Source organism: Hipposideros armiger, unplaced genomic scaffold (assembly GCF_001890085.2).
Source record: "Hipposideros armiger isolate ML-2016 unplaced genomic scaffold, ASM189008v1 scaffold_24, whole genome shotgun sequence".
In the NCBI taxonomy this organism is placed as follows: domain Eukaryota; kingdom Metazoa; phylum Chordata; class Mammalia; order Chiroptera; family Hipposideridae; genus Hipposideros; species Hipposideros armiger.
The window spans coordinates 4,071,433-4,097,054 of NW_017731374.1; the positions used below are offsets into that span (position 1 = coordinate 4,071,433).

General features: G+C 37.0%; 1 protein-coding gene across 1 annotated transcript in view; it reads left to right on the forward strand.

The window, feature by feature from the left end:
- Positions 1-25,622, forward strand: part of MUSK (muscle associated receptor tyrosine kinase) — an 83,196-nt gene that overhangs the window by 51,800 nt on the left and 5,774 nt on the right. Inside the window, exons 9-12 of the mRNA XM_019635790.1 lie at positions 9,201-9,207; positions 15,204-15,467; positions 20,617-20,792; positions 21,451-21,474. Of these exons, the coding sequence (XP_019491335.1) occupies positions 9,201-9,207; positions 15,204-15,467; positions 20,617-20,792; positions 21,451-21,474 (471 nt within the window). The remainder of the gene's footprint in view (positions 1-9,200; positions 9,208-15,203; positions 15,468-20,616; positions 20,793-21,450; positions 21,475-25,622) is intronic.

The following is a 25,622-nucleotide window of genomic DNA, read 5'->3' on the forward strand; positions in this document are numbered from 1 at the left end:
CCCCCCCCAATGAATTAAACTTCCCAAGGCTCTCAAAGAGTTAGTTGGCAGGTATTTAACATGGCTGTGCCAATTTCTTCATGGCTATTTCTTGAGGCCATTTTTACTTAGGAGTAAGTGATTTACCTTGTAGTCTTTCCTGTTTCATGCAAGTGATAGCAGGACTCACAGGTGTTTTCAAGGAAAAGGGCTGACACCTGGATTTCTAGGATATTTGTGTTGGGATATCAAGGCTTATTTTTAAAATTTAAGTGTTCCAAAGGCTTCTGAGAACATTCATGGAATTCCTAGAGATGAAAATAATCCCTGTTTCAGGAAATGCCTCGCATGTTATATTCATAGCATGTCTACTGTCAGCAGAGAGCGGCTTGTTCTTGCACAGAAGTCAAGCCCCGGTAGAGCCTGTGCCCAAGGCCAGCTTCCCAGAGCCTGACATTTCTTACTACAGTGCCACTTCTTTGATCTTCCCCTATGGTGAAGTTTCCAGTAATCTTTGTGATTTTAATATGAGGTGACTAGAGATCACAGAGAAATACACAGGCTGGCCCTCTGAGGCATGCCCATGAAGGAAAGAGAGGATCCCAAAACCAAAGCTCCCTTCTGCCTTCTTCTCCAGGGATATGTCTGCCTGTATTGTCTTGAGACATCCTATCAGTTATTCTAAATTTTCCACTGATGGGAAATAATTTCTCCCAGAGAAAATGGGCAAGAGTCCTAAAAGTAAATTCAACTTCATGTGACAAATAATAATGAAATGATTACTAGTTACATAGCACTCTATTGTTTATAAAGTACTCTTACATGCATTCATTACATACACTGGATTCGGGCCATTGTGTTAGGTAAAGGGTGCAAACTTAACAAGTGAGATAATTAACAATGGAGTGCTTTCCAGGGACTTTCAATCTGGAAAAGAAGTCCATCAGCCACATACGTTATGGCACAGACGATGTTCTGTGGCAGAAGCATAAACAAAGTACAACAGGAACACAAGAGAGGGAGAGTTTAAGGCAATGGAGCAGGAGTCATGAGTATGAGATGAAAAGGCTGAAGTGTGTTCAGAAAACAGCAAGTCAGTTGGCATGGCTAGAGCATAATGGAGATGGAGTGAGGTGGACAGAGGGAAAAATGGTTTGAAATGTGGGTTCTAGCCAGGTATTAAAGAGCCTCGGTAGGTTGAATGTATGCTTCAATCAATGGGAAGTCATTTAATTATTTTAGAGGAGACAAGTGGTATAGTCATATATATCCTTTATCAAATTAACAGAAGTTGGGCTTCAAAATGTTGAGAGGCTGGCCGGCCGAGTGGCGCGTTGGTTAAGAGCTGGCTTGGGATGCCAGAGGGCCCCGGTTCAGATCCCACATATGAGGACTTGTGACACTGCCCTCTACAGCTAAGATGCTGAACAACAGCTCGACCTGGAGCTGGGCTTCCGTGAGTTGCTGGCGACGGCATAGACTGCAGCCCCTGCTGCAGTGGGCTGCCATAAGCTACCGTGTGTAGCCAGCAGCCAGCGTGAGTGGCCAGCAGCCGCAGTGAGTGACCGTCCAGAAGCCGGCGACTGATCTGCCTCACACGGGAAGAGCGCAATATTGGTGCCAACTTGGGCCAGTGATGCAACATCCTCCACAACTAGACTGAAGAACAAAAGGACAGCAACTTGTCTGTTCCCCTTCCCCGATTCCCCAAAGCTATTCCCCTCCCCCCAATTCCCCAATTTAAAAAAAAATGTTGAGAGGCATGGCAAGAAGTTAGGAGGTTATTCCAGGAGTCTAGAAAAGTCATAAAGTTCTGAACTACAACAGCAGCAATTGGCACAGACAGAAGGGAACAGGTGCAGAAGACCTATCAGGATAGAAATTATAAGATTTGAAAGTGCTTTTGAATGTGGTAATGTTGTAGAAAAATGAATTAAGATGTATCTGAGATTTTGAGGAAGGCATCTAGGACAAACAATAATAGATAAAACAAAGCATAAGAACATGAGAGGTTTCAGGAGATAATAAAATAATTAAAATTTTGATGCCTTTTAATTACTTGAAATTATTCTAGTCTCATTATCTTATTTTTTATTTGATATTTGATCAAGACCCAATGTTATATAGAGGATTTTGGTGCAGAGAATAGAATGTATAAAATGTGTATCTGAATTCTTAGTTCCCCTACCTTCCTCCTTTCCACAACATACCAAGCGGGAGGGACTGATCAGGGATGCTTCAAAGCCTATCCATCAAATTACAAAGAAAGCAGAGGTATAACCAATAAAGAGGAGAACCTTAGAAAATGAGTATACTTACCCTACAAAGGCAAATTCATCACATAGACATGATTTCCTGATGCTGAAAGTACTACAGAGCATGACTGTCACCACACTGTCTACAGCAACACTGCCCCTTCATCTTTGTCCTAGCCCAAATGAGAACCTGATCTAACTGCATTAATAAATGGAATATACCAACAGAGGAAGCTGTAACCATGGCCCCCCCAATAATAGTATTTTCTGGTGTAGATAGAACTTTAATGTGTGGACAGGCAACATGGAAAGGCAATGTCCCAGGGTGCAGGGCAGAGTGATCCACGTTGAGAATAGACCAGAGTAAGGATTGAGACAGTCAATAATGGCAGCCCAGGAGAAATAGCAATAGAATTTGTGTGGGGAAAAGACTGGTGGGAGCAATGCATGGACTGGCATGGAGTAGCAGAGAGGGCTTGAAATCTGTTGCAGAAGCAGATTTGAATGCAGATGGAGAGTAGTGACCTCAGTAGGGCCAATGGTCATGTAGACTGGAACCAGCAATGACTTAACTTTAGTCAATAGGCTTGGAACTGCCTATTTAGCAAGTGTTAACTACTGTATTTGAACTAAAATATGGGAATTCTTCTGCACATGGAAGAAAATGTTACTAAGATGAGGAAAGAGGAACTACCTCAAGTTGCTAATTCATAAAAAGCTACAAGACCCTTTGTTCAGCTTCTGATATGTTTTTCCTATTGGGTCTTACTATGAGGAGATTTGAAGTTCTCCTACTTTTCCTAAAATTTTCCCAGTTTTATCTAATGAGGGTGTCTCATAGGTTCAATAGAATAAGACCACTGAATCCCAACAGACATCTGCCACTTTCTCTTCTCTTTAACCTGTCCTTTTCCATTAAACCTGCTAGATGTCTCATGAAGGTCTTTCTGCCATCATTGATAAAACTACCTCCCAACATGGGGTGTTGCCTGGACCCCATTCTAGAGAAGTGAGGCCATTTTGGTAGACATGAAATCTGCTGAGTCACTCTAATTCAGAATCGTTTCAAAGAAGGATGGTCTTATGCTCCCCAGATCTTCTGGAGCTTGGGTGTGGGGTCTGCTTTCTCTATTTCTGTTTTTAGCCCCTCTCTCCTTTGGCCTCTGATTGGGCTAGCCAGAGGTCCAGAGCTTTGAGTCAGATATGGTGCCTCTCCTTGACTTTCTGGCAATGATTTCCCACCCCAAGCTCCCCTTTCTCTCCTTTCAGTCAACCCCATCTTCCCTTAGTGTTCTGTAGTCAACAGGCTCCTTTGTCACATTCTTCCTGTCTCACTTTGAAGCTTTTACTCCATCTGTTTATTTACTCATCCCAGCGGGGAAAATTGGAAATGGAAAAATCTGGTCTAGTGCTTAGGATTAAGTCTAATGATACTTCTAGTGTTTAAGTACAAAAAAAAAATAAAGATCAGCCTTCATTTTCCCAAAACTCTTCCATGTGTATGTCCACATCCTTATGCATTGTTTGAGAAATGTGATATACTTCTTTCTGACTCATTTACATTCACTGTTAGTTATCAAAAGGAGTCAAAAAAACTTTTGGAACTTCTCTCTATGAAACAGGAAGTTGCATTTCCCCTCCTGTCATAACCCCAAAAGGTTCAAGTTGCAATTTAAACTTGCCAGGACACCGGATAGTTGGCAAGATGCCTTCTCTTTGTCATCAGAATCCTTGGCCCTGTGGCAGAGACCAGCAAGACACCAGAGATCAGCCCATGATCCCTAGTCTAATGAGTATAGTCCTGGAAGAGGCAGAGGCCATCAAAATAGACACAGGTATTAATACTACCAAACATTTAAAGAAGAATTAACATCAACCCTTCTCAAACTCTTCCAAAAGTTGAACAAGAGAGAACACTCCCAAACTCATGTTACTAGACCAGCATTATCCTAATGCCGAAGCAAGATAAGGACACTACAAGAAAAAGAAAACTACAGAATATAGATGAATATAGATGCAAAAATTCTGAACAAAATATTAACAAACTGAATTCAATAGCACATTAAAAGGAGCATACATCATGATCAAGTGAGATTTATTCCAAAGATTCAAAGATAGTTCAACATATGCAAATCAATAAATGTGCTATATCATATTAATAGAATTAAAGATAAAATATGATTATCTCAATAAATGCAGGAAAAGCATTTGACAAAATACAATATCCTTTCATGATAAAAATGCTCAACAAATTGGGTATAGAAGGACTATACCTCAATAGAATGTGGGCCTTATAGGACAAACCCTCAACCAACATCATACTCAACCATGAAAGGTTGAAAGCTTTTCCTCTAAAATCAGGAACAAGAGAAGAGTACCTACTCTCACCACTCCTATTCAACATAATACTGGAAGTACTAGCCAGAGCAATCAAGCAATAAAAAGAATTAAAAGTCTCTCAGATAGAAAAGGAAGAAGTAAAACTGTCTTTTCACATGATATTATCTTATATATAGAGTATTCTAAGGACTCCACCAGAAAACTGTTATAACTAATTTAAAAATTCAGTGAAGTCACAGCATACAAAAGCAACATACAGAAATCAGTTGTGTTTCTGTACATTAATAACAAAACATTTGAAAAAGAAAATTTAAAAAACCCATCACATTTACAATAACATCAAAAACATTAAAATAGGAATACATTTAACCAAGGAGGTGAAAGATCTATGCATTGAAAATTCCAAGACTTCGATGAAAGAAATTTAAGAAGACATAAATAAATGGAAAGGTAGTCTGTGTTCATGGCTCAGAAGAATTAACAGTGTTAAAATGTCTATAGCATTTAAAGCAAGCTACAGATGCAATACAATATCTGTCAAAATTTCAACAGCATTTATCACAGAAAAAAAAATGAGAGTTAACAAGTGTCAGCAAGGATGTGGATAAAAAGGAGTTCTTCAGCACTGTTGGTGGGAAGGTACATTGGTTCAGCCACTGTGGAAAATAGTTTAGAGGCTCCCCAAGAACTTAAAATTAAACCAGCACATAATCTAGCAATCCCACTTCTGGGCTTACATCCAAAGAAAATGAAAACAGGACATTGAAGAGATATCTGTGCTGTCATGTTCATTGCAGCGTTATTCATAATAGCATCTGTGAAAGGACAAATGGATAAAGAAGATGTGGGGGATATACATAATGAAACTTTATTCAGCCATAAAAAGAATGAAATCTTGTCATTTGTGACAATATAAGGATGAACTTCGAGGGCATTATGCTAAGGGAAATAAGTCAGATACAGGAAGATAAATACTGTATGGTCTCATTTACATGTGAAATGTAAAAAAGCTTAATTTATAGAAACATAGAGAACAGTGGTGGTTACCAGGGTCCGGGGGTGGAGGAAACGGGGAGTTGTTGATCAAAGGGTACCAAATTCCAGTTATAAGATGAATAAATTCTGGGAATTTAATGTACAGCATGGTGATTATAGTTAACAATACTGTATTATATACTTGAAAGCAGCTAAGAGAATAGATCTTAAATGTTCTCTCTCACACACACACACAAAGTGGTAATTATGTGATATGATAGAGGAGTTAGCTAATGCTTTAGTGGTAACCATTTTGCAATATTTAAGTGTATCGAATCAACACATTGTACACCTTAAACTTATATAATGTTAATCAGCCATACCTCAATAAAGCTGGGAAAAATACACACAGGGATTCACGAGTGGAAAATACATATTTGTATTTCCCAATCACAATGACATTGATGACACTCCCACCTTTTGCAATGCCCCTTCTTTGGAACTGACCTGAGTCTGGAGCTTCTGATCACTAAATTTAAAACTCAAATGAACATAGGTAGCATAATAAAAAATGGGCAGTAGGGAGAAATATGATGTTTTAGCACTGGAGTCCCCAACTCCCCAAATGGACCACATACAGTAGTACCCCTTTATGGACAGGAAATATGTTCCAGGACCCCCAGTGGATGCCTTAAACTGCAGATAAAACTGAACGCTATATACTATGTGCTTTCCTATACTGTACATACATACCTATAATAAAGTTTAATTTATAAATTAGGCACAGTAAGAGGTTAATAATAACTAATAATAAAATAGAACAATTATAAAAATATACTATAATAAAAGTTATGTGAATGTGATCACTCTCAAAATATTATGTCTTACTGGACTATATTTGCCCTTCTTGTGATGATGTGAGATGATACAATTTCTATGCGATGATATGAAGTGAGGTGAAAGATGTAGGCATTATGACATAGCATTAGACTACTATTGACAACCTCTGCATACATTTTTTTTCTTTCCTTATTAAGTCAAGAACTTTTACCTTTTTACTTAAAGGAAGCACTTTATGACTTCTCTTGGCATCTCTGAATTTCCCCCATCACTACTCTTGCACTTTGGACCATTGTGAGGTAAAATAAGGGTGAATTGAACACAAGTTCTGTGCTACTACCACAGTTGATCTGATAACCTAGCTGGCTACTCAGCGACTTATAGGCGGGGAAGGTCTACAGAGTGGGGACACTGAACAAAGGGATGATTCACATCCTGGGCCCCACAGAACAGAATGTTGCAAGATTGTATCATGCTGCTTAGAACGGTGCCTAATTTAAAACTCATGAATTATTTCTGGAATTTTCCATGTAATATTTTCAGACCGCGGTTGACTGCAGGTAACTGAAACTGCTGACAGCGAAACTGTGGAGAAAGGGGGACTACTGTAGTTTGATTTTCTATATTTTGAACGAGTTGATGTTTCATACTATTACAAAAAATATATAGAACTTTGAGTTATAGTTCATATTCAACGTAGATGATTGAACGTACTTCCATGTTTCACGCTCTCTCTCTCATATCTGATAATCACACTCCCCCTAAAATCTTCCCCAGTTATGAGACATGTGGTGAGGTAGCAGGAACACGTGATCACTTTACCACTCACTGCTTCTGCCAGGACAGGTACGGGGTGTCCTTATCAACAAACAGACTATCCCCTGGCACTTCATGGTGGCTTTATCCCTGGTTTCATAGGGATTAAAGGTGCTTTGTTTGTGTTTGTAATAAAAGGGAAAATAATAAATGAGTAACAGCCAGTAGCCACACTGAATTGCTACCAGCTGTTCTGCAGTTAGGCATAAGAGTTTAAGCATTCCTTTTACAATCGGGCAGCTTTCTTATATTAGAGTCTCTGTATGTTTTAGAAGAGAGCCAAACTTTTACTGACTTTTCCAGATCATTTAAAAGATACTACAAATATTGATGACTGTTGGAGATTTTTGGAATTTTTTAAAGTTTAGTTTTGAGATAAAAGCACTTGTTTATGATTGCAAGGTTCTTGGACCCCTTTCCTGCTCCCCACGCTGCCCCCCCCCAAAATGTGGCTGGAAAAATTTCTATAAGAAACACATGGAATCCTGGTGAAGAAGGGCATCCTCCGATTCTCTTAATATTCTTGAAACAACCAAGCATTCTTAACTTAGTTTCATTTGTCTTTACCTGCTTGTCCTTGAAATAGAAGCCTATCCAAGTTTATTATCTCCTCCCAAGTACTATGCCTGGATTCTCTTTGGCACCAGCACGTCTCCATGGTATTGAATCCTCCTTTGACGTCTTAAATCGACGGCTCTTTGATATACATAACCTTGGCCTCCTCGTGTTTCAACAGGTTTCCTTGCTCAGCTGCTCTTAGAATCTGCCTTTACCTCTTCCAACTATCTACCATTTTCTCTAGAGGAATTTCCTGATGTCTCCTTCCATCTGTTCTATCTGCACAGTAGCAGAATTGTCATGAGGTTTGGGTCACGTAGGTGCCTCATGTAGGTTGGTTTCTGAGCCTCATCATTAGGCTCATTTAATAAAAATCCATAAAGACAAAAGAGTCACACACTCCAGATTACAAAAACCAAGTCACCAATCCCCGCCAATACAAAAAGGAATGATTAGAAAGACAAACTGGGTTTATAAGGTTTTTTCAAGAAGATTGAATTCTCAGAGGAATTCATTTTAGAATCCTTAAAAGCAGCAAAAGAAGATCACCCAAATGGACCTAAAACCTTCAACAGGAGGTAGACCTGCACATTAGGAGACATTCTATTAAGGCGAATTAGTTTAAGACAAAGCATGTTTTACTCCTTACCTTTATAATGGGAGTTGAGGGACAGGAGAAAGTAAATCACAAAGTGCTTGGTAAAGAGTTTGAGCTTTTAGATTTCCTACACAAAAAGAGATGGAATCATTCAGAAATGCTGGTCACTATACCCTCACAAAGATGCTCATGCCTTGGGAGCGTCCAAGTTGGGGCCATTCGTGCTGGGAGTCCCATAACCCACCTGAGGGGAGGGCAGTTCCCTCAGTGCCCCAAGCTTTCACTCTGTGGGCATATTTTATGGAGCCCAGTGCAAAATAAAACTACAGGGTCCCTTGTTAAAAAATTAAGTATTGCAAGACAGTGACAGCAGCGCATTAAACTAAGCACGTGGCCCTTCTCTGCACAGGACCCCGTGTGGCCACACAGGTCACATGGCCATGAAGCCAGCGGGTCTGTGGGAATAACAGCTCTTGCAGCCCTCCTCCACCCTCCTCTGTCCCTCTCCCCATTTAACCTCCACATCTTTTTTTCATGAGTGGCTAACGGAGGAAAATTCGGAGCTATGACACTGTCTGAGCTGATGGTACCCATGGTTGCTTCAACTTGAAAAGAATTCATTCCCTGGAGACACTTAATATTTTCTTAGTCTCCTTCTCCAAAACTACCTTGTTAATGTGGTGTCTGGCCTCCTAGCAGAAGTAGAGAACGTTTCAGGAACTTAGAGATGAGAGGTATCAAAGCTATCTCTTGCAAACCTTAAGATGAAAATACACTAACTTTTGTTTCTTTTCCTCTTTAATTTGATTTCCTGTGGGAACTCGCTTTCCTGTAAATAGAATGGAGGTAAGATATTGTTATTCTATTAATGTTTCATTTTGTTGTGTTTTAATTTTTGTTTGACATGCCACTTATTGTCTATTTGCTGAGCACTGTCATCTTTCAGAAACTTTCTAATTTCTAACCCTTTTAATACCCTTACAACATAATGGTGAAGATGAGGATAGGTAATGTCTATTGAATACTTATGATGTATCAGGCATTGTTTTAAGGGCTTCACATGCATTATTTAAAGTTATCCTCAGGAAATCCCTATGAAATAGGTACTATTATTATCCTTATTGTACAGAAAAGACACTAAGAGAGTTCCTTTGAACTGGAGAGCTCCAGTCACTTACACAACTAGTAAATTATAGGTTTGGAAATGGAACCCAGAACTGACTACCAAACTCTCACTGCTTTGTCCTGTTGTAATATAACATTTTGCAAATTACAGTGTTTTATTTGCAATAAAATTGACTTTCAAAGAAACTCTGTAAAGTGTGATAACTATTGTATTTTTATCTAATTTTACAAGTGATGAAACTGAGATTCAGAATGATTAATTAATAATAGTAATAATGATAATAGCAGGTAAATTTTGGAGTACATTTATGATCACCAGCTTTCTCATGGTAACGTTTCAGTGACTTTATGGGGCAAGAACTATTATTATCTCTATTTTTTTTAATATGAGGAACCTGATGCATCAAGGGTTACCTGGACCACATAGCAAACCACAAAGCCTCATCTGAGCTCAGGTAGACAGACAGCCTCAAGAACTTAGATTGATAACTACTATACTAGCCCAGACAGCACAGGAGCTGAGCAGGGCCTCTATCCCCAATCACTGCTTCTAATTCTATGAAATGAAATAATTCATTGCATAAGAAAATTTGGTTCTTGATTTTGTCCCAGTTCATATAGCTTTGATACATTCATTTACCTGTCATAGTATTAAGAGACAGAGTCCTCATCCTTAAAGACTCTACAGGGAAGCTGGGTCTCTACTGAAGGGACGTAGAACATAAACGTGGTAAATATTAAGTTAAAACTTAACAGACTACCAACAGAAGAGATGCCATCTTTCATTTGCACACCGTCCTCTCTGTATATTTTTAAACTACTACTACTCACTCTATTCCTGGCACTATATTAGAAAATAAATTGTTCATATTCTCTGTGTCCCCAAAATTTACATTTTACTTGGGGATATGTGCACGTGCGTGCACACACACACACACACACACACACACACACACACAGATTAATTACAAGACAACATACTAATGGAACATATACAAATTCAAGGACTCATGGACAGAAATAGATCATTCACATGCACATAAATGTGAATGAAAAATTTTTAACTCATCAGTTCTCAAATAAATGCTAATTAAAAAAATTTCAGGGGCTGCCGGAGAGCTCAGTTGGTTAGAGCACAGTGCTCATGACACCAGTCACCAGTTCAATCCCCACGTGGGCCCCTGAGATGTGCCCTCCACAACTAGATTGAAACAGCTACTTGACTTAGAGCTGATGGGTCCTGGAAAAAAATTGGTCCTGTACCCCAATTAAAATATATATGCATATAAGTATATATATATGCATATATACCTATATATAGATATATAGGTATATATAGATATAAATTCCATACCATTTTTTACTTAGGATTACACAAGCACTCTCAAACTTTGCTGGTAGAGAAAAAATTGCTATAACCTTTCTAGAGAGCATTTAGCAATTTTTATTAAGAACCTTAAAATTGTTGTATCCATTAATTGGGTAAATCCACTTTTAGTAATCTAGTTAAGGAAATAGTAAGTATACAAACAACAAAATTCAAAACAACTTCATATTAGTGAAATATATGAGCAATGTCAATATCTATTAGTAAGGTAAAGTGATGCAATTTTAGGGTCATGTTTTTGAAAAACATAATGGCATAGGCAAATGTTTGAATATCACACTATGTAAAAAAGCAGGATAAAAAAATATATCAAGTGTTTCTATATTTGGCGAACATAAATTTTCAAAAAAATTTTAAATTTAAAATTGCCTTTCCATCACTCTCTGTTTCGCACAAAGGTAATAATTTTAGTCAGAAGAAACACAAGAGGTGCTTTTCATAGAAGGCCATGTCCTTCTACTTGAGGACATTGGGTTTGGCATTTCAGAAAAATGACATTTGATCTATCTATGTCTTATAGCAGGGTTTGGCAAACTTTTTCTGTAAAGGGCCAGATATTAAATATACTTGGCTGTGTGGGCCATACATTCTCTGTTGCCACTGCTGAGCTCTGCCTGTTGCAGGGCAAAAACAGTATAGACATTTCAGTAAAGGGTGACCATGGCTCTGCCCCAATTAAACTTTTCTTATAGACCCTGAAATTTGAAATTTGTATAATTCTTACTTCTCCTTAAACACCATTCTTCGTTCATAGGCAGCATAAAAACAGGCAACAGGCAGAATCTGCCCTGTGGGTTGTATTTGAAGCCCCTGCCTTAGAGAATGAATCATATACATAGGCATGAAAGAATACAAATAATTTCAGTTTGCTTTGAAGGTTGGAAGTGGCAGAGAGCCCCAGGCATCACACTTCTGGGGAAAGTACAATGGGAGAGCAGGCAAATCCTACACAAGGAAAGGCCTGTCCGTACCAGAGGAAAGGTATAGGTGTGCCACTCCTAGAGAGGGTGAGAGAAGTTATGGGTTTTCCACTGGAATGGTGGGGTGGTCTTAACTCAAACAAACCACAGCTGGTCATCTGCATGTGCCCTTTGGACAAAGCATTATGTGTTCAAAGGAAGTAGAGGTCTCCCTCATAGAAATCACAAGATTGTGTTTAAAAATGTGATTCATGCTTATTAAAGAGAACAAGAGTAAAAGAAATAAGAGTAGAAGGTGTACTGAGAATCTTTTAAATACTCCACTTAAGCAAGGTGAGTTGTCTGCTATAACAGAAGTTAAAACAGGGACTGGGGATCAAATATCCATTGTTACCTCTAAAAAGGGAAATTTTGCAGAAAGGAAGATCAGCCAGGCTTAGTTTGTCAGGAAGAGGGCGGGGGCTGGCTCCATGTGCACATTAGCCATCATTTTGGGAGACAGTCCGGCAGATCATTCCAAAATAACCAGCATTCTGTGCACAGATCCCTGTGACCTCTGTCCCACTGTTCAAAGGAACAACAGGACCAGCTGCTTCTGCTGTTGCTCCATCGGCAGTCAGTCCCAAGAAATGCCTGCAGAGAAACAGGACTTCAGTGTGACAGGGTGGGTGTCATCACTCGCAAAAGACAGCAGAAGACACCCATGGAAATGTTTTGCATTTCTCTTATTCCCCAGTTTTTGCTGTGAACTTCTTTTAAATTCTGTTGAAGTGATAGTGTTAGGGAGTTGAGAGATAAAATGGCCCCATTTGCCTGTGCATTTTGCCTCTAAAATCTGATCTCTGCAGAAAATTTGAGGTTTATAAGTCTGCAAAAGAAGAGAGAAAAAGGAAAAGGAAGTTGTTTCAACCCTGAAACTATGACTGGGCAGTCTCTCTCTCTCTCTCTCTCTCTCTCTCTCTCTCTCTCTCTCTCTCTCTCTCTCCCTCTCCATATATATATATATATATATATATAATATATAATACATGTATATATTTGGTCCTGTATATTTCTTACCTTTTATAACTGATCCTAGCATAGATTAGCAAAGCTAAGTCTTTAATGCTCCCAGAAACATCAGAGATGTAGAAAATTAATAAGAACCATATACTTTGTATTTTATGTTTTTTCTCAGTATGCAAAGGGTTTTCATAGGCTAGTATAATCTTTAAGCTGGCAGAAAGAAAAACCAAAACTATAACCAAGACCTCATTTCTATTCAAAATCTATTCTGCTTTTTTTCCTTTGGGTTTTTTGTTTGTTTGTTTAATTAAAGTTTATTGGGGTGACAATGGTTAGTCTCTGGATTTTATTTACTTTTTGCATTATGCTAATGCTCAAAAATGAATGAGGACTCAATACTCTTAAACCAACTGAGGCTGTTCAAAGATTTTTTTTTAGGGCTTTTATTAAGAGAAGCAGCAGCAGAAATCCAGAGAGAAAGAATGACTATTAATTGATTGTTAATAATCCTTATCTCTGAGGCTACTTTCATTAATTTTTCTTTTGTCTACTTTTTCTTAGTTTCCACTGTTTTCTAAAAATGTTTTTGTTTGAGAATTAAAGAGAAAATTATGAGTGCTTTTAACTTTAAAAATACTGAAAAATAAAGAACAGGGTCATTCAATAGTTAACCCGTGACAGCAGAACCTGGATGAATAATTCTCAGCTCAGAGACACTGGGGGAAATATTTAACTTTTCCATGACACAGTTTTTTTCCATTAAGTAAAAAAAGTTACACCTGTTCTTATCCATCCTCCTTTTTTACCAAGCTATTGTATTAATATGTGAAACCATTTTGTAAACCAGTTGGAGAAATTTCTGGTTATTAGGTATTATTATTCAGTTTCTTAAATCACAGCTTTCTTTCTTCTCTTGAACTGTCTTAGTGTTATTATAGACTGGGCTCCCTAAGAGGCGTAGTCATAGCTTTTTCTCTGGGTATTTTCCCAACCTTATCTGGCCCATGTTTTCATGGGAGTTTTATGTTTTCTTATTCAAGGACTTCTTTTGAAAAAAACTTCCCCAACAAACTACAAGTATTATAGTCAAATTCATGTTGGCCAATTAGTAAAAGTCAAGTATGAATTAGAGGAAGCTTCTATATTTCAAAACATTATTTTAAAATATATTGTTTCTTGGAAGTTCATTGTTTTATATGAATGCGTTGTATCTCATTTAATAGATTTGCTTTAAAGACTAGCCAACAATGGTTTCTAAGTAACAATTTTTCAAATTCAAAAGGAGTTTTGTAACAATATAAAAATTTGTCACAAATTCCAATTTGTTCAATTTTCTCACCTTAAACTCCTTTATAATAAAGATAACAAAATGCTAAATTCCAACAGTTGTACAAATTAAATGAGAATACAACTTAAGAGTTTTCTGTCATTATTAAAGAGAGTGGTCTTATGGAAGGCATCAGAATATATTGAGATCATCCCAGTACCTACATGTAATAAGTGCTCAATAAATATTTGCAGGTGAGTATAGGAATTATAATTCCCAGCATTCCATTAAGGAGGCAGTAGATATCTGAAGAGAGCACCTGCAGTGTTTTCCATCCTCCCTAATATTCTCTTCAGTTGTTATAGCAGATAAGCTTTAAATCTTATTTTTGGGCTAGCCCTATAGATTTTACAATTTTTCTCCACATTTATTATCTTTTAGCACACAATAACCTGAGTTCAGAATACTTACTTATATCGCCGTACAGATTAGGACATTGGGGCTTTGAGTGACCATATGACTTTCCCCAAGACAATTAATGAGACAGTAGGGACGCTGAAGATGCTACTTAGCTCCTCTGAGAGCCACATCCTATGCTTTCTCCCCCTACATGGCTCTTTCCATTCTTTAATAGAATGCTGGGAAGATGTATGAGTGACAGAATCAACGTACGGAAGGTGTCGCAAAGATGTGTGTATACAATAAAAGTCAGGTACTTAACTATCCTAATACAAACTATTTTTGTAAAGCTACAAGTTTTATGGATCAGAGTAATTATTATGCTCAATCATTTGTTAATCACCATGATGAATATGTTTCTTTCCGTGTATTTATTTGCCTAGCATGCTTATTTGTAACAAGGGTGTGAAGCAGTCAAATTCTATTTATAATGTAAATGACAAAGATATGCATAGTTTCCAAAGCTTTCCACATCCGTTATCACCTTTATTCCCCCACAACAGCCCTCTAGAGTTAGCTGGAAGGGATTTAATTGCAGGTGGAAATGAAGACAATATTCAGATGAAGCATGTCAACCAATTTATTACTTTCTCCTATTTTGTAATGCAGATGTGGAAACTAAAAAAAAAAAAAGAGCAGAATGAATGTGATTGGGAATATTGTTCACTGCTTCTTTCAGTAAACCACAGAAAGATAACAAAGGCTACTGCGCCCAGTACAGAGGAGAGGTGTGTAATGCTGTCCTGGCAAAAGATGCTCTTGTTTTCTTCAATAACTCCTACGAGGACCCTGAGGAGGCCCAGGAACTATTGGTCCACACCGCCTGGAGTGAACTGAAAGCAGTGAGCCCTCTCTGCTGGCCGGCTGCTGAGGCTCTGCTGTGTAACCACTTCTTCCAAGAATGCAACCCTGGAGTAGTACCTACTCCTATACCCATTTGCAGGTAAAATTAAAAATAAACAACTGGGAACATATATTTGTCTGCCTGCAAACAGGAAGCGTTTTCTAGTGAGGAAGTTGTCACGTACGATAGTAAAGGCAAAAATTGGGTTTTGTCCAAATAGAAGGTAACTATTGGACAAAATTCCTACCATGTGAATCACTGATGATATACTATAATACAAGGGCTCTGAGCTTCTAGAAAATGTCGTAAAAGGTATAATGTTTTCTTGTCGTTGTTATTGTTTGTATTATCATATTCATAAATATTCCTGCTTTCTATGAAATTTAAAAAAAAATCCTAAACTAACATGGACTTCATTAGTAAGCCAAGATAGAGAAGAAGGAAAAATAAAACTACATTTCAATGTTTCAGCATTATTTGCCAATAAATATGAGATCATGGTCAGTATTTCAGAATATTATTTTATACTATATGTATATTACTTTAAAATACATTCCACCCAATATTCCAATTTAAGTACTGGCATGCCTGTCTCATATGGGGGGAGGGAGGGAGAAGTAGATTATAAATAGCTACTTCTGTAAAACCCCCATACTCTTTAAACACTGAAATTCATAAATCCATGTTCAATAGAATTATCTTTGCCCTTACGTAGAAAAGACAGGACTCAGTCTGGCTTTTGAGACAAATAGAACAAAGTTCAAACACTGTTTGTACCACTTTGTTATGTAATCTTGGCTAAACGTCAGTGTCCTCATCTGCAAAATAGAGTTGAGGGGATTAAAGGATAAATTGCACTCATGGCTTGTATTAGGAACTGGATAGATATTGTTTTCTTTTAATGAAAACTGACAACACAGTTCATTCCTACCTCTGTTTTGATAAAACCAGGAAACATTTAAATAAATCATTTTAGGGCACTATTTAGCATAGAGGACTATGAAGTCATTAAAATAGGGGGTTCTATGCCTCAACTTACTGCAGATTTTGAGGGGTTGAACATTGTAAAAGTAATATAATTTGTTGTTTCCTCACCAGACATGACATCTAAGTATCTCTCAAGGAACACCAAAGTTAAAATTGAATTGCATCTTTGCATGATAGCACAAAATAAATTGATTAACTTTCCAACATTTATGTCCTAGATCAGTTCACATGCATGGGCCACAAATGTTCTTTTTAAGATTGAAAATAATTTAACTTTTTTGTGTTTTTAGAAAAAAAAATCCCTTTCACTGAGATTCCAAATTTATAAAATAGCATAGTTAATTATCTTCTAAATATGCAAGTCATTTATAGTGTACTTAAAATTTACTCTTCCTGATTCCAATTGATATTAGATAAGTATTTTTATCTGAAAATTGTTTCTATTTTTTTGAATCGTAAACATTTTATTTGAGTTGGGGTCAGAAAATATAGTCTAAAATTTTTTACATTTTTATATTTTATTGAGGTTTTGTTTTCTCTAATATATAATTAATAATTGTAAAAAATCAGACATTTGAAAAAAGAGTCACTGTTTTTTTTTGGTTTTTTTTTTTCCTATTGTGGGGAAGGGAACAGTGCTGGGGAATTGGGGGAAGGGAAACAGACAAGTTGCTGTCGTTTTGTTCTTCAGTCCAGTTGTGGAGAATGTTGCTTCACTGGCCCAAGTTGGCACCATCATTGCGCTCTTCCCGGGCGAGGCAGATCAGTTGCCGGCCTCGGGAAGGCCGCTCACTGCGGCTGCTGGCCACTCACGCTGGCTGCTAAGAGTCACTGCTTTTAAAGTACAAAATTAATATATATGTAAATATTAGTATCAATAATTAAATTGTCCAGTTCTTTATGCTCTTAAGTGAGCCTTGTCTACTTGATTCAACAGTTCGAAAGTGATGTAGTAAACATTTTCACAATAATTGTTTTTTTCTAAGACTGTTTCCTTGCAATTCTGGCAACTTCAACTTTTTACATCAACAACATTTGAACTAAAATTGGGCTTACTGTCAATAACTAGTAAGGCTACTCTTCAGATGTTCTCATTTTATTCTTCCTTTTCTGCTGTGTCTTTTACAATACTTTTGTTTGCCTTTATCCTTCAAAGTGGTTCCAAAGTCTTAAACCATTTTATATTCTATTTCCAGTTATTCCTGAGATTTTCAAAGGCATACTATTACTCATGGTTTTCTAATCATAGGCAGTCATTCAATAATATATGCCACTTTCCATGCATGGCAAGGAATTTCAATTATTCAACAAATACTTACTGAGCGCTTCCTGGGCTTCAAGCACTATTCTAGGGTATTTGTCCATGGCGCTTACATTCTAGCAGAAGAAGAGCATGTGCAAGAGACATAATAAATAACTGTTATATTACCTTAGAAGGTGTTAAGTGTCATAAAAAGAGAAAAAGCAAGCACCAGGGTAAGGAAGATCAGGAGTACCAAGGGAGGAGGGGGGGAGTTGTAATTTTAAAATAGAATGTTGAGGGTAGGCCTAATTAATGTAGCATAACTTTACTGAGTCCTCCACACTTGCTCTTTGAAACATTATCTGAATTTGTAAACCAGGTTAGTACTATTCAGTGCTGTTTATTTTCAGCCTTTACATTTGATTGCATAACCACATATACAAGTGCCTGGAGGAGCTCTCTCTGTTATCTTATCCCTGATGCTCACTGTCATGTTTCATAGGAAAATCTTTCTTTTTCTTAAATTCTCAGTTTTGATTCATCTCTTGTTCTGCTGGAATAGGTGTTTTTTAGATTACATGTAAAGACATTTTTTCCTGTAAATATATATGTGGTTTTGGCTGGGTATTTAACTCTTGCATTACATTCAATTTTCCTCAAAATTCTATGCACTCTGACCAATTGTTTTTTGTCTATGTTGGAATGAAGAACATAGACGGTAATCCTGAACTTTGTTCCTTTATAGGGAATATTTTTCTCTTGCCAGATGGTGGGAAGATTATTACCGTATTTCCCCATGTATAAGACGCACCCTTTTGCGAAAAATTTGGGGTCTAAAAACTGGGTGCGTCTTACACAGTGGTTGTAGATTTTTTTACTTGCATTTCCCGCAAGTGATGAGGAGTTGTATGAATGTTATGATGAATAAAACTTGAGTTCAGTAACTTTATGTAATACATTTTTTTTCAAATTTCAGGCCCCAAAATTAAGGTGCGTCTTATACATGGGAACATCTTATACATGGGGAAATACGGTACTTTAATCCTTGAGACATAAAATATTTATAAAATTCATCTGGGAGTAGACCTCTTTTCATTATTTTCTTTCCTATAAGTAATATATAAAAAATAATGGACAATATGCTTTAATCGTCAGGTGTATTGCTCTTTTTATCTTAAGACTGTTTTGTTATAATAGATCTTTGAGCATTTTTCTATTTTGTGTGCTCTAGTTGTCTTGTTGGGAAACGTTATTATTTGTAGTTGGTTGTGTTATTCTTTGTATTGCTTGCTCCTCCCTCTCAGTAATCTCTTCACATTATCATTTCACCTTTCATTCTTTTTTCTGCGTTCAGTTAGGATTTCTAAAGCTTTCCTCTATTATCTATTTGATTTCTTATAATACCATTTCTTTGCTATTTTCAGTGAAGATTTCAAGTCTTTAATGTTGGTTTCACTTCTTGTTGTCTTTATTTTCTTCAGTTACTACCACATTCGTTAACCTACTCTTCAGTTTATGGTCCATTTCATCCTGATTTTTCGTTTCCTTGTGAAAAACTCTTTTATAGAGAGTGGGCTTTAATGCACATCAATGAAAACAAAGCAAAACAAACAAACAAAAATTTTCTAATGTGTTTTTCCATTTAAAATAAAAAATAATTTTCCCAGGTATTTGCTTCCTCCACACAATGTGGGCTACAGAATTTTTTTTTCTTATGTCCCATGTAGAGTTTTGCACAGTTTCACTGTACTGTCTAAATGCAGAAGGTTGTGCTGTGTGATTTAAGGGTGGGACCCAGGCATAATAAGATGCGAGTTAAGCTCTGCTAGTTCTTCAGCTTCTGCACAGCCTGGAAAGCCCCATTGCTCTGCCTTCCCTTGCAGACATATGAAGAATTCAAAATCCTGTTGTTATACTCATGACCCCCACTGTATCCCATCATCACATTTGTATGCACAATCCTTTAAACTACACATGTTGAATTGGCCCATATTGGCAAGTGATTACCTGGGAAAACAGGAGTGTAGGCGTGAGTATTAAAAAATGATACCATTATGGCATACACACACACACACACACACACACACACACACAATTTCCTCCTCCCTGTATTCTTCACTGTATCCTTCAGCTAGTGAATGAACAACATCACTATTATTATTGTTAACTTCTTTAATTATCTTCAATTTCCTCTTATTATTAACTCCAAATATTTTATTTTGGAGTTAACCAGGTTTCTCCTATGTAGTTTATCTTATTTTCTATAGGATAAGCTTGAACAAATATTAATCCACAAAATCCTAATTAGTCCAACCAGCCTTTCTTCAGCCTCTTCACTCATAATACAGCATATGAATGAACAGAACAGATTCATATTCAAGCAGACATTACTCTGGCTTTCTCAATGGAAGCACTCATAGCAACAGGACAGGACTCGGGCTTCTCCAAAGCTAGGGCCACATGCCCGCCTATCACCTGCCAGAAAGGTGGCGCTGCTCTGTTTGGAAGATGCAGCATGCCAAGGTAACAACTGTTTCTGAGGCATTAACCCCGAGATCATAGAAAAATCTCCCAGGCTGGAAACTGATTGACAATGATCCGTGACTTTTACTATGTGTGCTCTTAAAACTGTGTACCTCGTTTCTGTACCTTTGTAGTTATTTTAATATAAAGTTGAAAGAAGACAGATTAGGGATTCCTAACCTAATACCTTTTTAATTTAAAAGTTCTTTTTTTTTTCCAAAGGGGGAAAAATACTTTACATGTAATCTTATTTTTTAAAAGTACTATTAATTATGTTTTAAAAACAAAACAAGATAGCATTTCATCTCACAGAATGATACCATGTATTCATAAAGTATTATGATATTTACAGTAAGTAAAACAGTCCTTTTCAAAACCCTTCTGCAAGAACAATGTACTATGATGATGTTTTGAAAACAGAGTTTAGGCTCAGACACAAATTTGGTTTTAACATGTCACGACTCATCAAGTTGTGTTCTCCATAAACTATTTTAGAGAATACTGCCTGGCAGTAAAGGAACTCTTCTGTGTGAAAGAATGGCTGGCGATGGAAGAAAAGAACCACAGAGGGATCTACAGATCCGGGGTGCATCTGCTGTCCATGCCAGACTGCAGCACACTCCCCAGCATGCACTGGGACCCCATGGCCTGCACCAGACTGCCATATTTAGGTAACAGTTCTCTCCAGGCTTTGGAGGTTAAGAGAAATGTACTGTTCTTGAAGAAACTAAGTTGTGAACTTAAATCTCCTAATCTTTCTAGACATGTCTAATTTTTTTTCTGAGCTCTGCCTCCCTCAGACACCTAGTAACAGATTTTTACTGCTATCCTAATTGCATAGGTTAGCATGAGGATTTATTTCATTTGTTCTAAAAGAAATCATAGAGCACTTTTAACTGCTGCTTGAGATGTTACCTTGTTTCCTAAGGGGATATTTATTATGAGAGCTTGTAACATTTTCTGGAATGTGCAGAGAAATGGCTAAGAAACTCCTCATAGTTTGTCGGAGGAATGGAATAAAGTCCTCTTTCTTAGCCAGTGAGGCAGATTTTTTAAGCATGCAAAAATAAGCCACATGTTTGAAAATGCTGATCTCGCAAAACAAAGCTGAATGGCTGCATGTTGCTTTAATGAGCTTTGTAGGGAACTCTAACAGTTAGCTGGTTTAACTTCAAAGATGCAATCCTTTCACATTCAAATGCAAAGAACGTCTTTCCAGTTGCATATTAAAGAGCTGAAAGAGAAGTTGCAGTTCTTAGCACTCTCTCACAGAATATACGAGATACGTGGATGCTCATTTAAAACACATTTTTATCCTTTCCCCCTCAGATTATAAAAAAGAAAACTTAACAAGTAAGTAATGTTGTTTGTGCCCTTGAAAACATATGTGTATGTAAATGGATTGATGCATGCGTATTTATACTCATATTTAATAATGTCCAGAACAGAATGTACAGCTCCTCTCCAAGGCTGGCCACCATATCACCCAGGGTAGCACATGAAGGGAGATGTTTGAGACCACAGCTTATAGCTTCTAATTAGGCCATGGAGAGCACCACATTTAGCGAATGACACAAGTAACAAATCTCCTACCTCCAGGTTATTAGCTTGTTTGATCCATTATATAGCTATAAAATTAGCCAGATTGAAAGTGTCACCTTCTGATTTTGCATTCATGATTTTTGTATCATCTGATTCCATAGAGTGAAAACAAATGTCTGTTTCTTTATTGAGCCAATTCACAATCTTCATTTGGGACAACAGATCCTTCTTTTGGAAGATAGCTGTAGTTTAAGGCAGCTAATTCCCAATATAAAGCTTATAGGGACAAATCAAAAGGGTAGTCTCAAAATTCCTAGGAAAGAATTCAAGACGTTTGCTTGAAAAGGGATGTCCAAGACTCTAGCTTGTATCAAACAGTGCTTTAACCTACCAGAATCCAGAAATCTTCAGAATGATATTAGAAGAGTTTTTCATGTCAGTTAACTGCCCCTGATTTGAGTGTTCTAAGGTTTATTTGTTTCCTGTGATACATAGTCCAGCCTAATAGCCTCTGAACTTGGCTAAGCAGCAGGACTTGATTTTACCAGCTTTAAATGACTAAGACTTAACGTATTAAAAAGAAAGAATACTACTGCTTGCAAATGAATCAGAGTTAGTAAACAAGAACAGTGATGGAAAACCAAAAAAACCTATTATCCTGGAAGCCTGTCAAATCCTTATTCCCAAATTGAAGGAATTATTGGGTTGTCGGAAAAGTCATGACGTATTTTTTCTGTTTTTTGTTGCAAAAATGCATCATGGCTTTTCTGACAACCCAATAAAAAGAAATCTTTCGATTCTCTGTCATATAAGCAGCCAAACTTTAGTTTGATTGGACTTTTAATTGATGACTGTGATCATTGTTATCCTTTGATTGTTTACTCATTCATCCATTCAAGTGTCCATTGAGGGTTTACTATGTGGAAGGTGCTGACACTGAATCCTAGATTTGACAGGAACTACACACGCACACACACACAAAAATCCATATTTCTGCCTTTTACACCAATTATAAGGATGTAAGTATAAATTAGCTACAATAAACCCATTTCCTATTCTTAAAAAATAGTTTTCTGAAATCTTTTGTGCATGTAAGAAAATGAACTCCAAATGATCATTTCATCTGAACTTGTGAGAAGAATGTCTAAGGGTGTGCTCTCTGAGTTAAATGCAATTATTGTTGTTAAAGAAATTGGCTTTAGCTCTTTAGGTAGGTCAACAGTTGAACAAAGAAGGCATCCACATTAGGTGGTGTTCAATATTCTATGGAAGTATGTAAAGCCCTCATATATTTCTTGAAGAGTTTCTTGATTCTGAGTAAACTCTAAAAGATGTTACCAGTTTACCTTGAAGGGTGATGGAAGATTTTTGTAAAAATCATTCGTTTAGCTTTTTTTTTTATTATTGGTTTCAGGTGTACAGAACAATGCAATAGTTATCGTTTATCTTTTGTATGATTTCCTTCTTGCTTGATCACAGACAAGAATTTCAGGACTTTTATAAGTTCTTTTGCTGACGTGAAATATCTTTCTGAGAATAGAATGCCTGTGTACTATCTACACTGTTTGTCTGCTTAGAAGGCATTTCACTATTCCTGAAATCCTGAATTCTCTGGGCTGCAAATTCTTTTTGTCTTTTCTCCATTGGGTTTAGATGACAGAGTCTGAATCCTTGTGTATCTTCAGAATCATTTTTTTTTTACCTGATCAGTTGAAAGCTGTATTAGCCAGACACAGAATTCCCGAGTGACATGTCTTCTCTTGCAGTCATCTAGATGTATGATTTCACTCTTTTCTGGCTTCCGGTTTTGAAAATGAGTTGTCTGCCTCTGGTTACTTTTTCCCTATAAGTAATGTGTTTTTTCTGTTCAGAGAGAAACACAATTTTTTAATTTATCCTTGTTATCTGTATGGTAGAAATCCTATGTAATGGTGCGTCACTGAACATCTCTTTCTAAGTCCACATCCAGGACTTCATAGTGGTAGCTTGAAATCAGCCCTGATGGGGGTATTTATACCACGGAAGTCAGGTTGCTGCTGGGTGATCTTTCTAAAGCAAAAAAGCTGATCATGTTGCTCCATTGTTTAAAACCCTCCAATGATTCTCTCCATTCACTGCAGGGCAAAGTCCAAATTACTTAACTTGGTCTGCAAGGCCTTTTATGATCTCGACCTGATACGGTATCTGCAGCATACATAGATACTCCCCAACTCAACAATGAAATTTTAAGTGTGCTCTTAGAAAGGCATCACAACAGCTTGGTTCCTGCCCTGGTCCACATTATTCCTTCTTTATAGAAGAATACTATTTCCCTCCCCACCCAGTTCCTTCCCCTTCTTCACACACACACACACACACACACACACCTTCAATTGGGTATTGCCAACTCACCCTATGTATTTAACTTAGTTTCTTACTGAAACTTATCCAGTATGCCTCGACCTGGAGCTGGGCTGCCTCTGGATGTTTGCAAGCATCCTGTTCTTACCATTCGTGTAACACTTTTTACATTTTACTGTACTTATCTGTTTATTAATTGTTTCCCAGTTAAATTCTTGAACACAAAAACCTGACATGTCCACCACAGTGTTCTTGATATGTAACGATATTAATTTAATGCATACATTCATGTGTGGATGAAGGAGTTAATAAAACGCCCCCGGTGTTCAGAGGAAAAGGATAAAGAGATAAAACTGATTAGGAGAAAAAGTTTAAAAGAAAAGAAACTGGAGATCCAAACTGATCATTTGAATTCAAAGGTATATCTACTGTCACTCTAAGGAAGACCAGGGCAAATAGATCAGAAACCATTATCAAGGAATCACAAAACAAAACTATCCTGAGAGGAAAAGTAATTAAATCCATAAAATTATTGTTCAAGCTCTGCCAATTCTTTCATTTTGAAAGTAAATCTTACTAAGTCATCATGGATTTTTAAAAATATGCCATTGAACTCTATTTTCTGATACTATTGAGATAAATTACGCTTATGTTTACTAATGAGATTATATTACCAATTTAAGAATTACAATACATTGCATTCCCTCACATGTTAAATATGGTATGAATTGCTTTGTAAAATCCAGATAAAAAAAATAGCTACTTCTTCCCTTTTTTTCATGATTGCTCCTACTTTATTATTAGCAGCAAGATTCGCTCTCCAGTTGAAGCCTCCCTCCCCACTTATCTTGGATTGATTTTAAAAAGCCCTTGGGTGATTCAGTCCAAAGAAAATAAGATTGGCTTTCAGATCAATCAAAGAGGAACTGGGGAAGTCTGTTAAGTCCACCATTTCTGTGATGCTTGATGAGACATGCTGTCATGGGTCCTGCACAGATGTCTTACTGCTGTGCTGATGTCCTTCCAGCTCCAGGTGCAGCTTGAGTCACAGTAATGACCAAACTTGGTCTCTGCAGGATTCAAAACCACTTGTGTAACTAGGGGTGCTCAGGACAGAATCACTGTGTCCTCCTAGGCTCAGAAGTCATACATGGGCATTCCTTGTAATCTCTGCTTTTATAGTGTCCTATTTCAAATGGCTTTAGGTACCTACTTTAATAAAAATTTTCATTTGACTGTGATGTTTTATATTAATATATTTCCTCATATTAAATCACTATTCCCTTACCATATTACAGCCCATTGCTAATAATTCATTTAGGATTTTTAAAAATCTATGTTCAATAATCTATGAATGTGCTTTTCTTTCATGCTAACATTGTTAGGTTGTGATATTAGAATCATAATGAAGTCCTAAAATAATTAAAAATTTTTTCTTACTGGAACATACTATAAAATTTGAAAATGTTACCTCTTCTAAGATTAAAAGAATGTATCCATCATTCTATAATGACTTTTAAATTCCTAGTTATAGCTATATTCATATTTCTTAATTCTTTAAATTTGGTAATTAATATAATTTTCCTTTAGATTTAAAAAATGTAATTGCATAATTATGT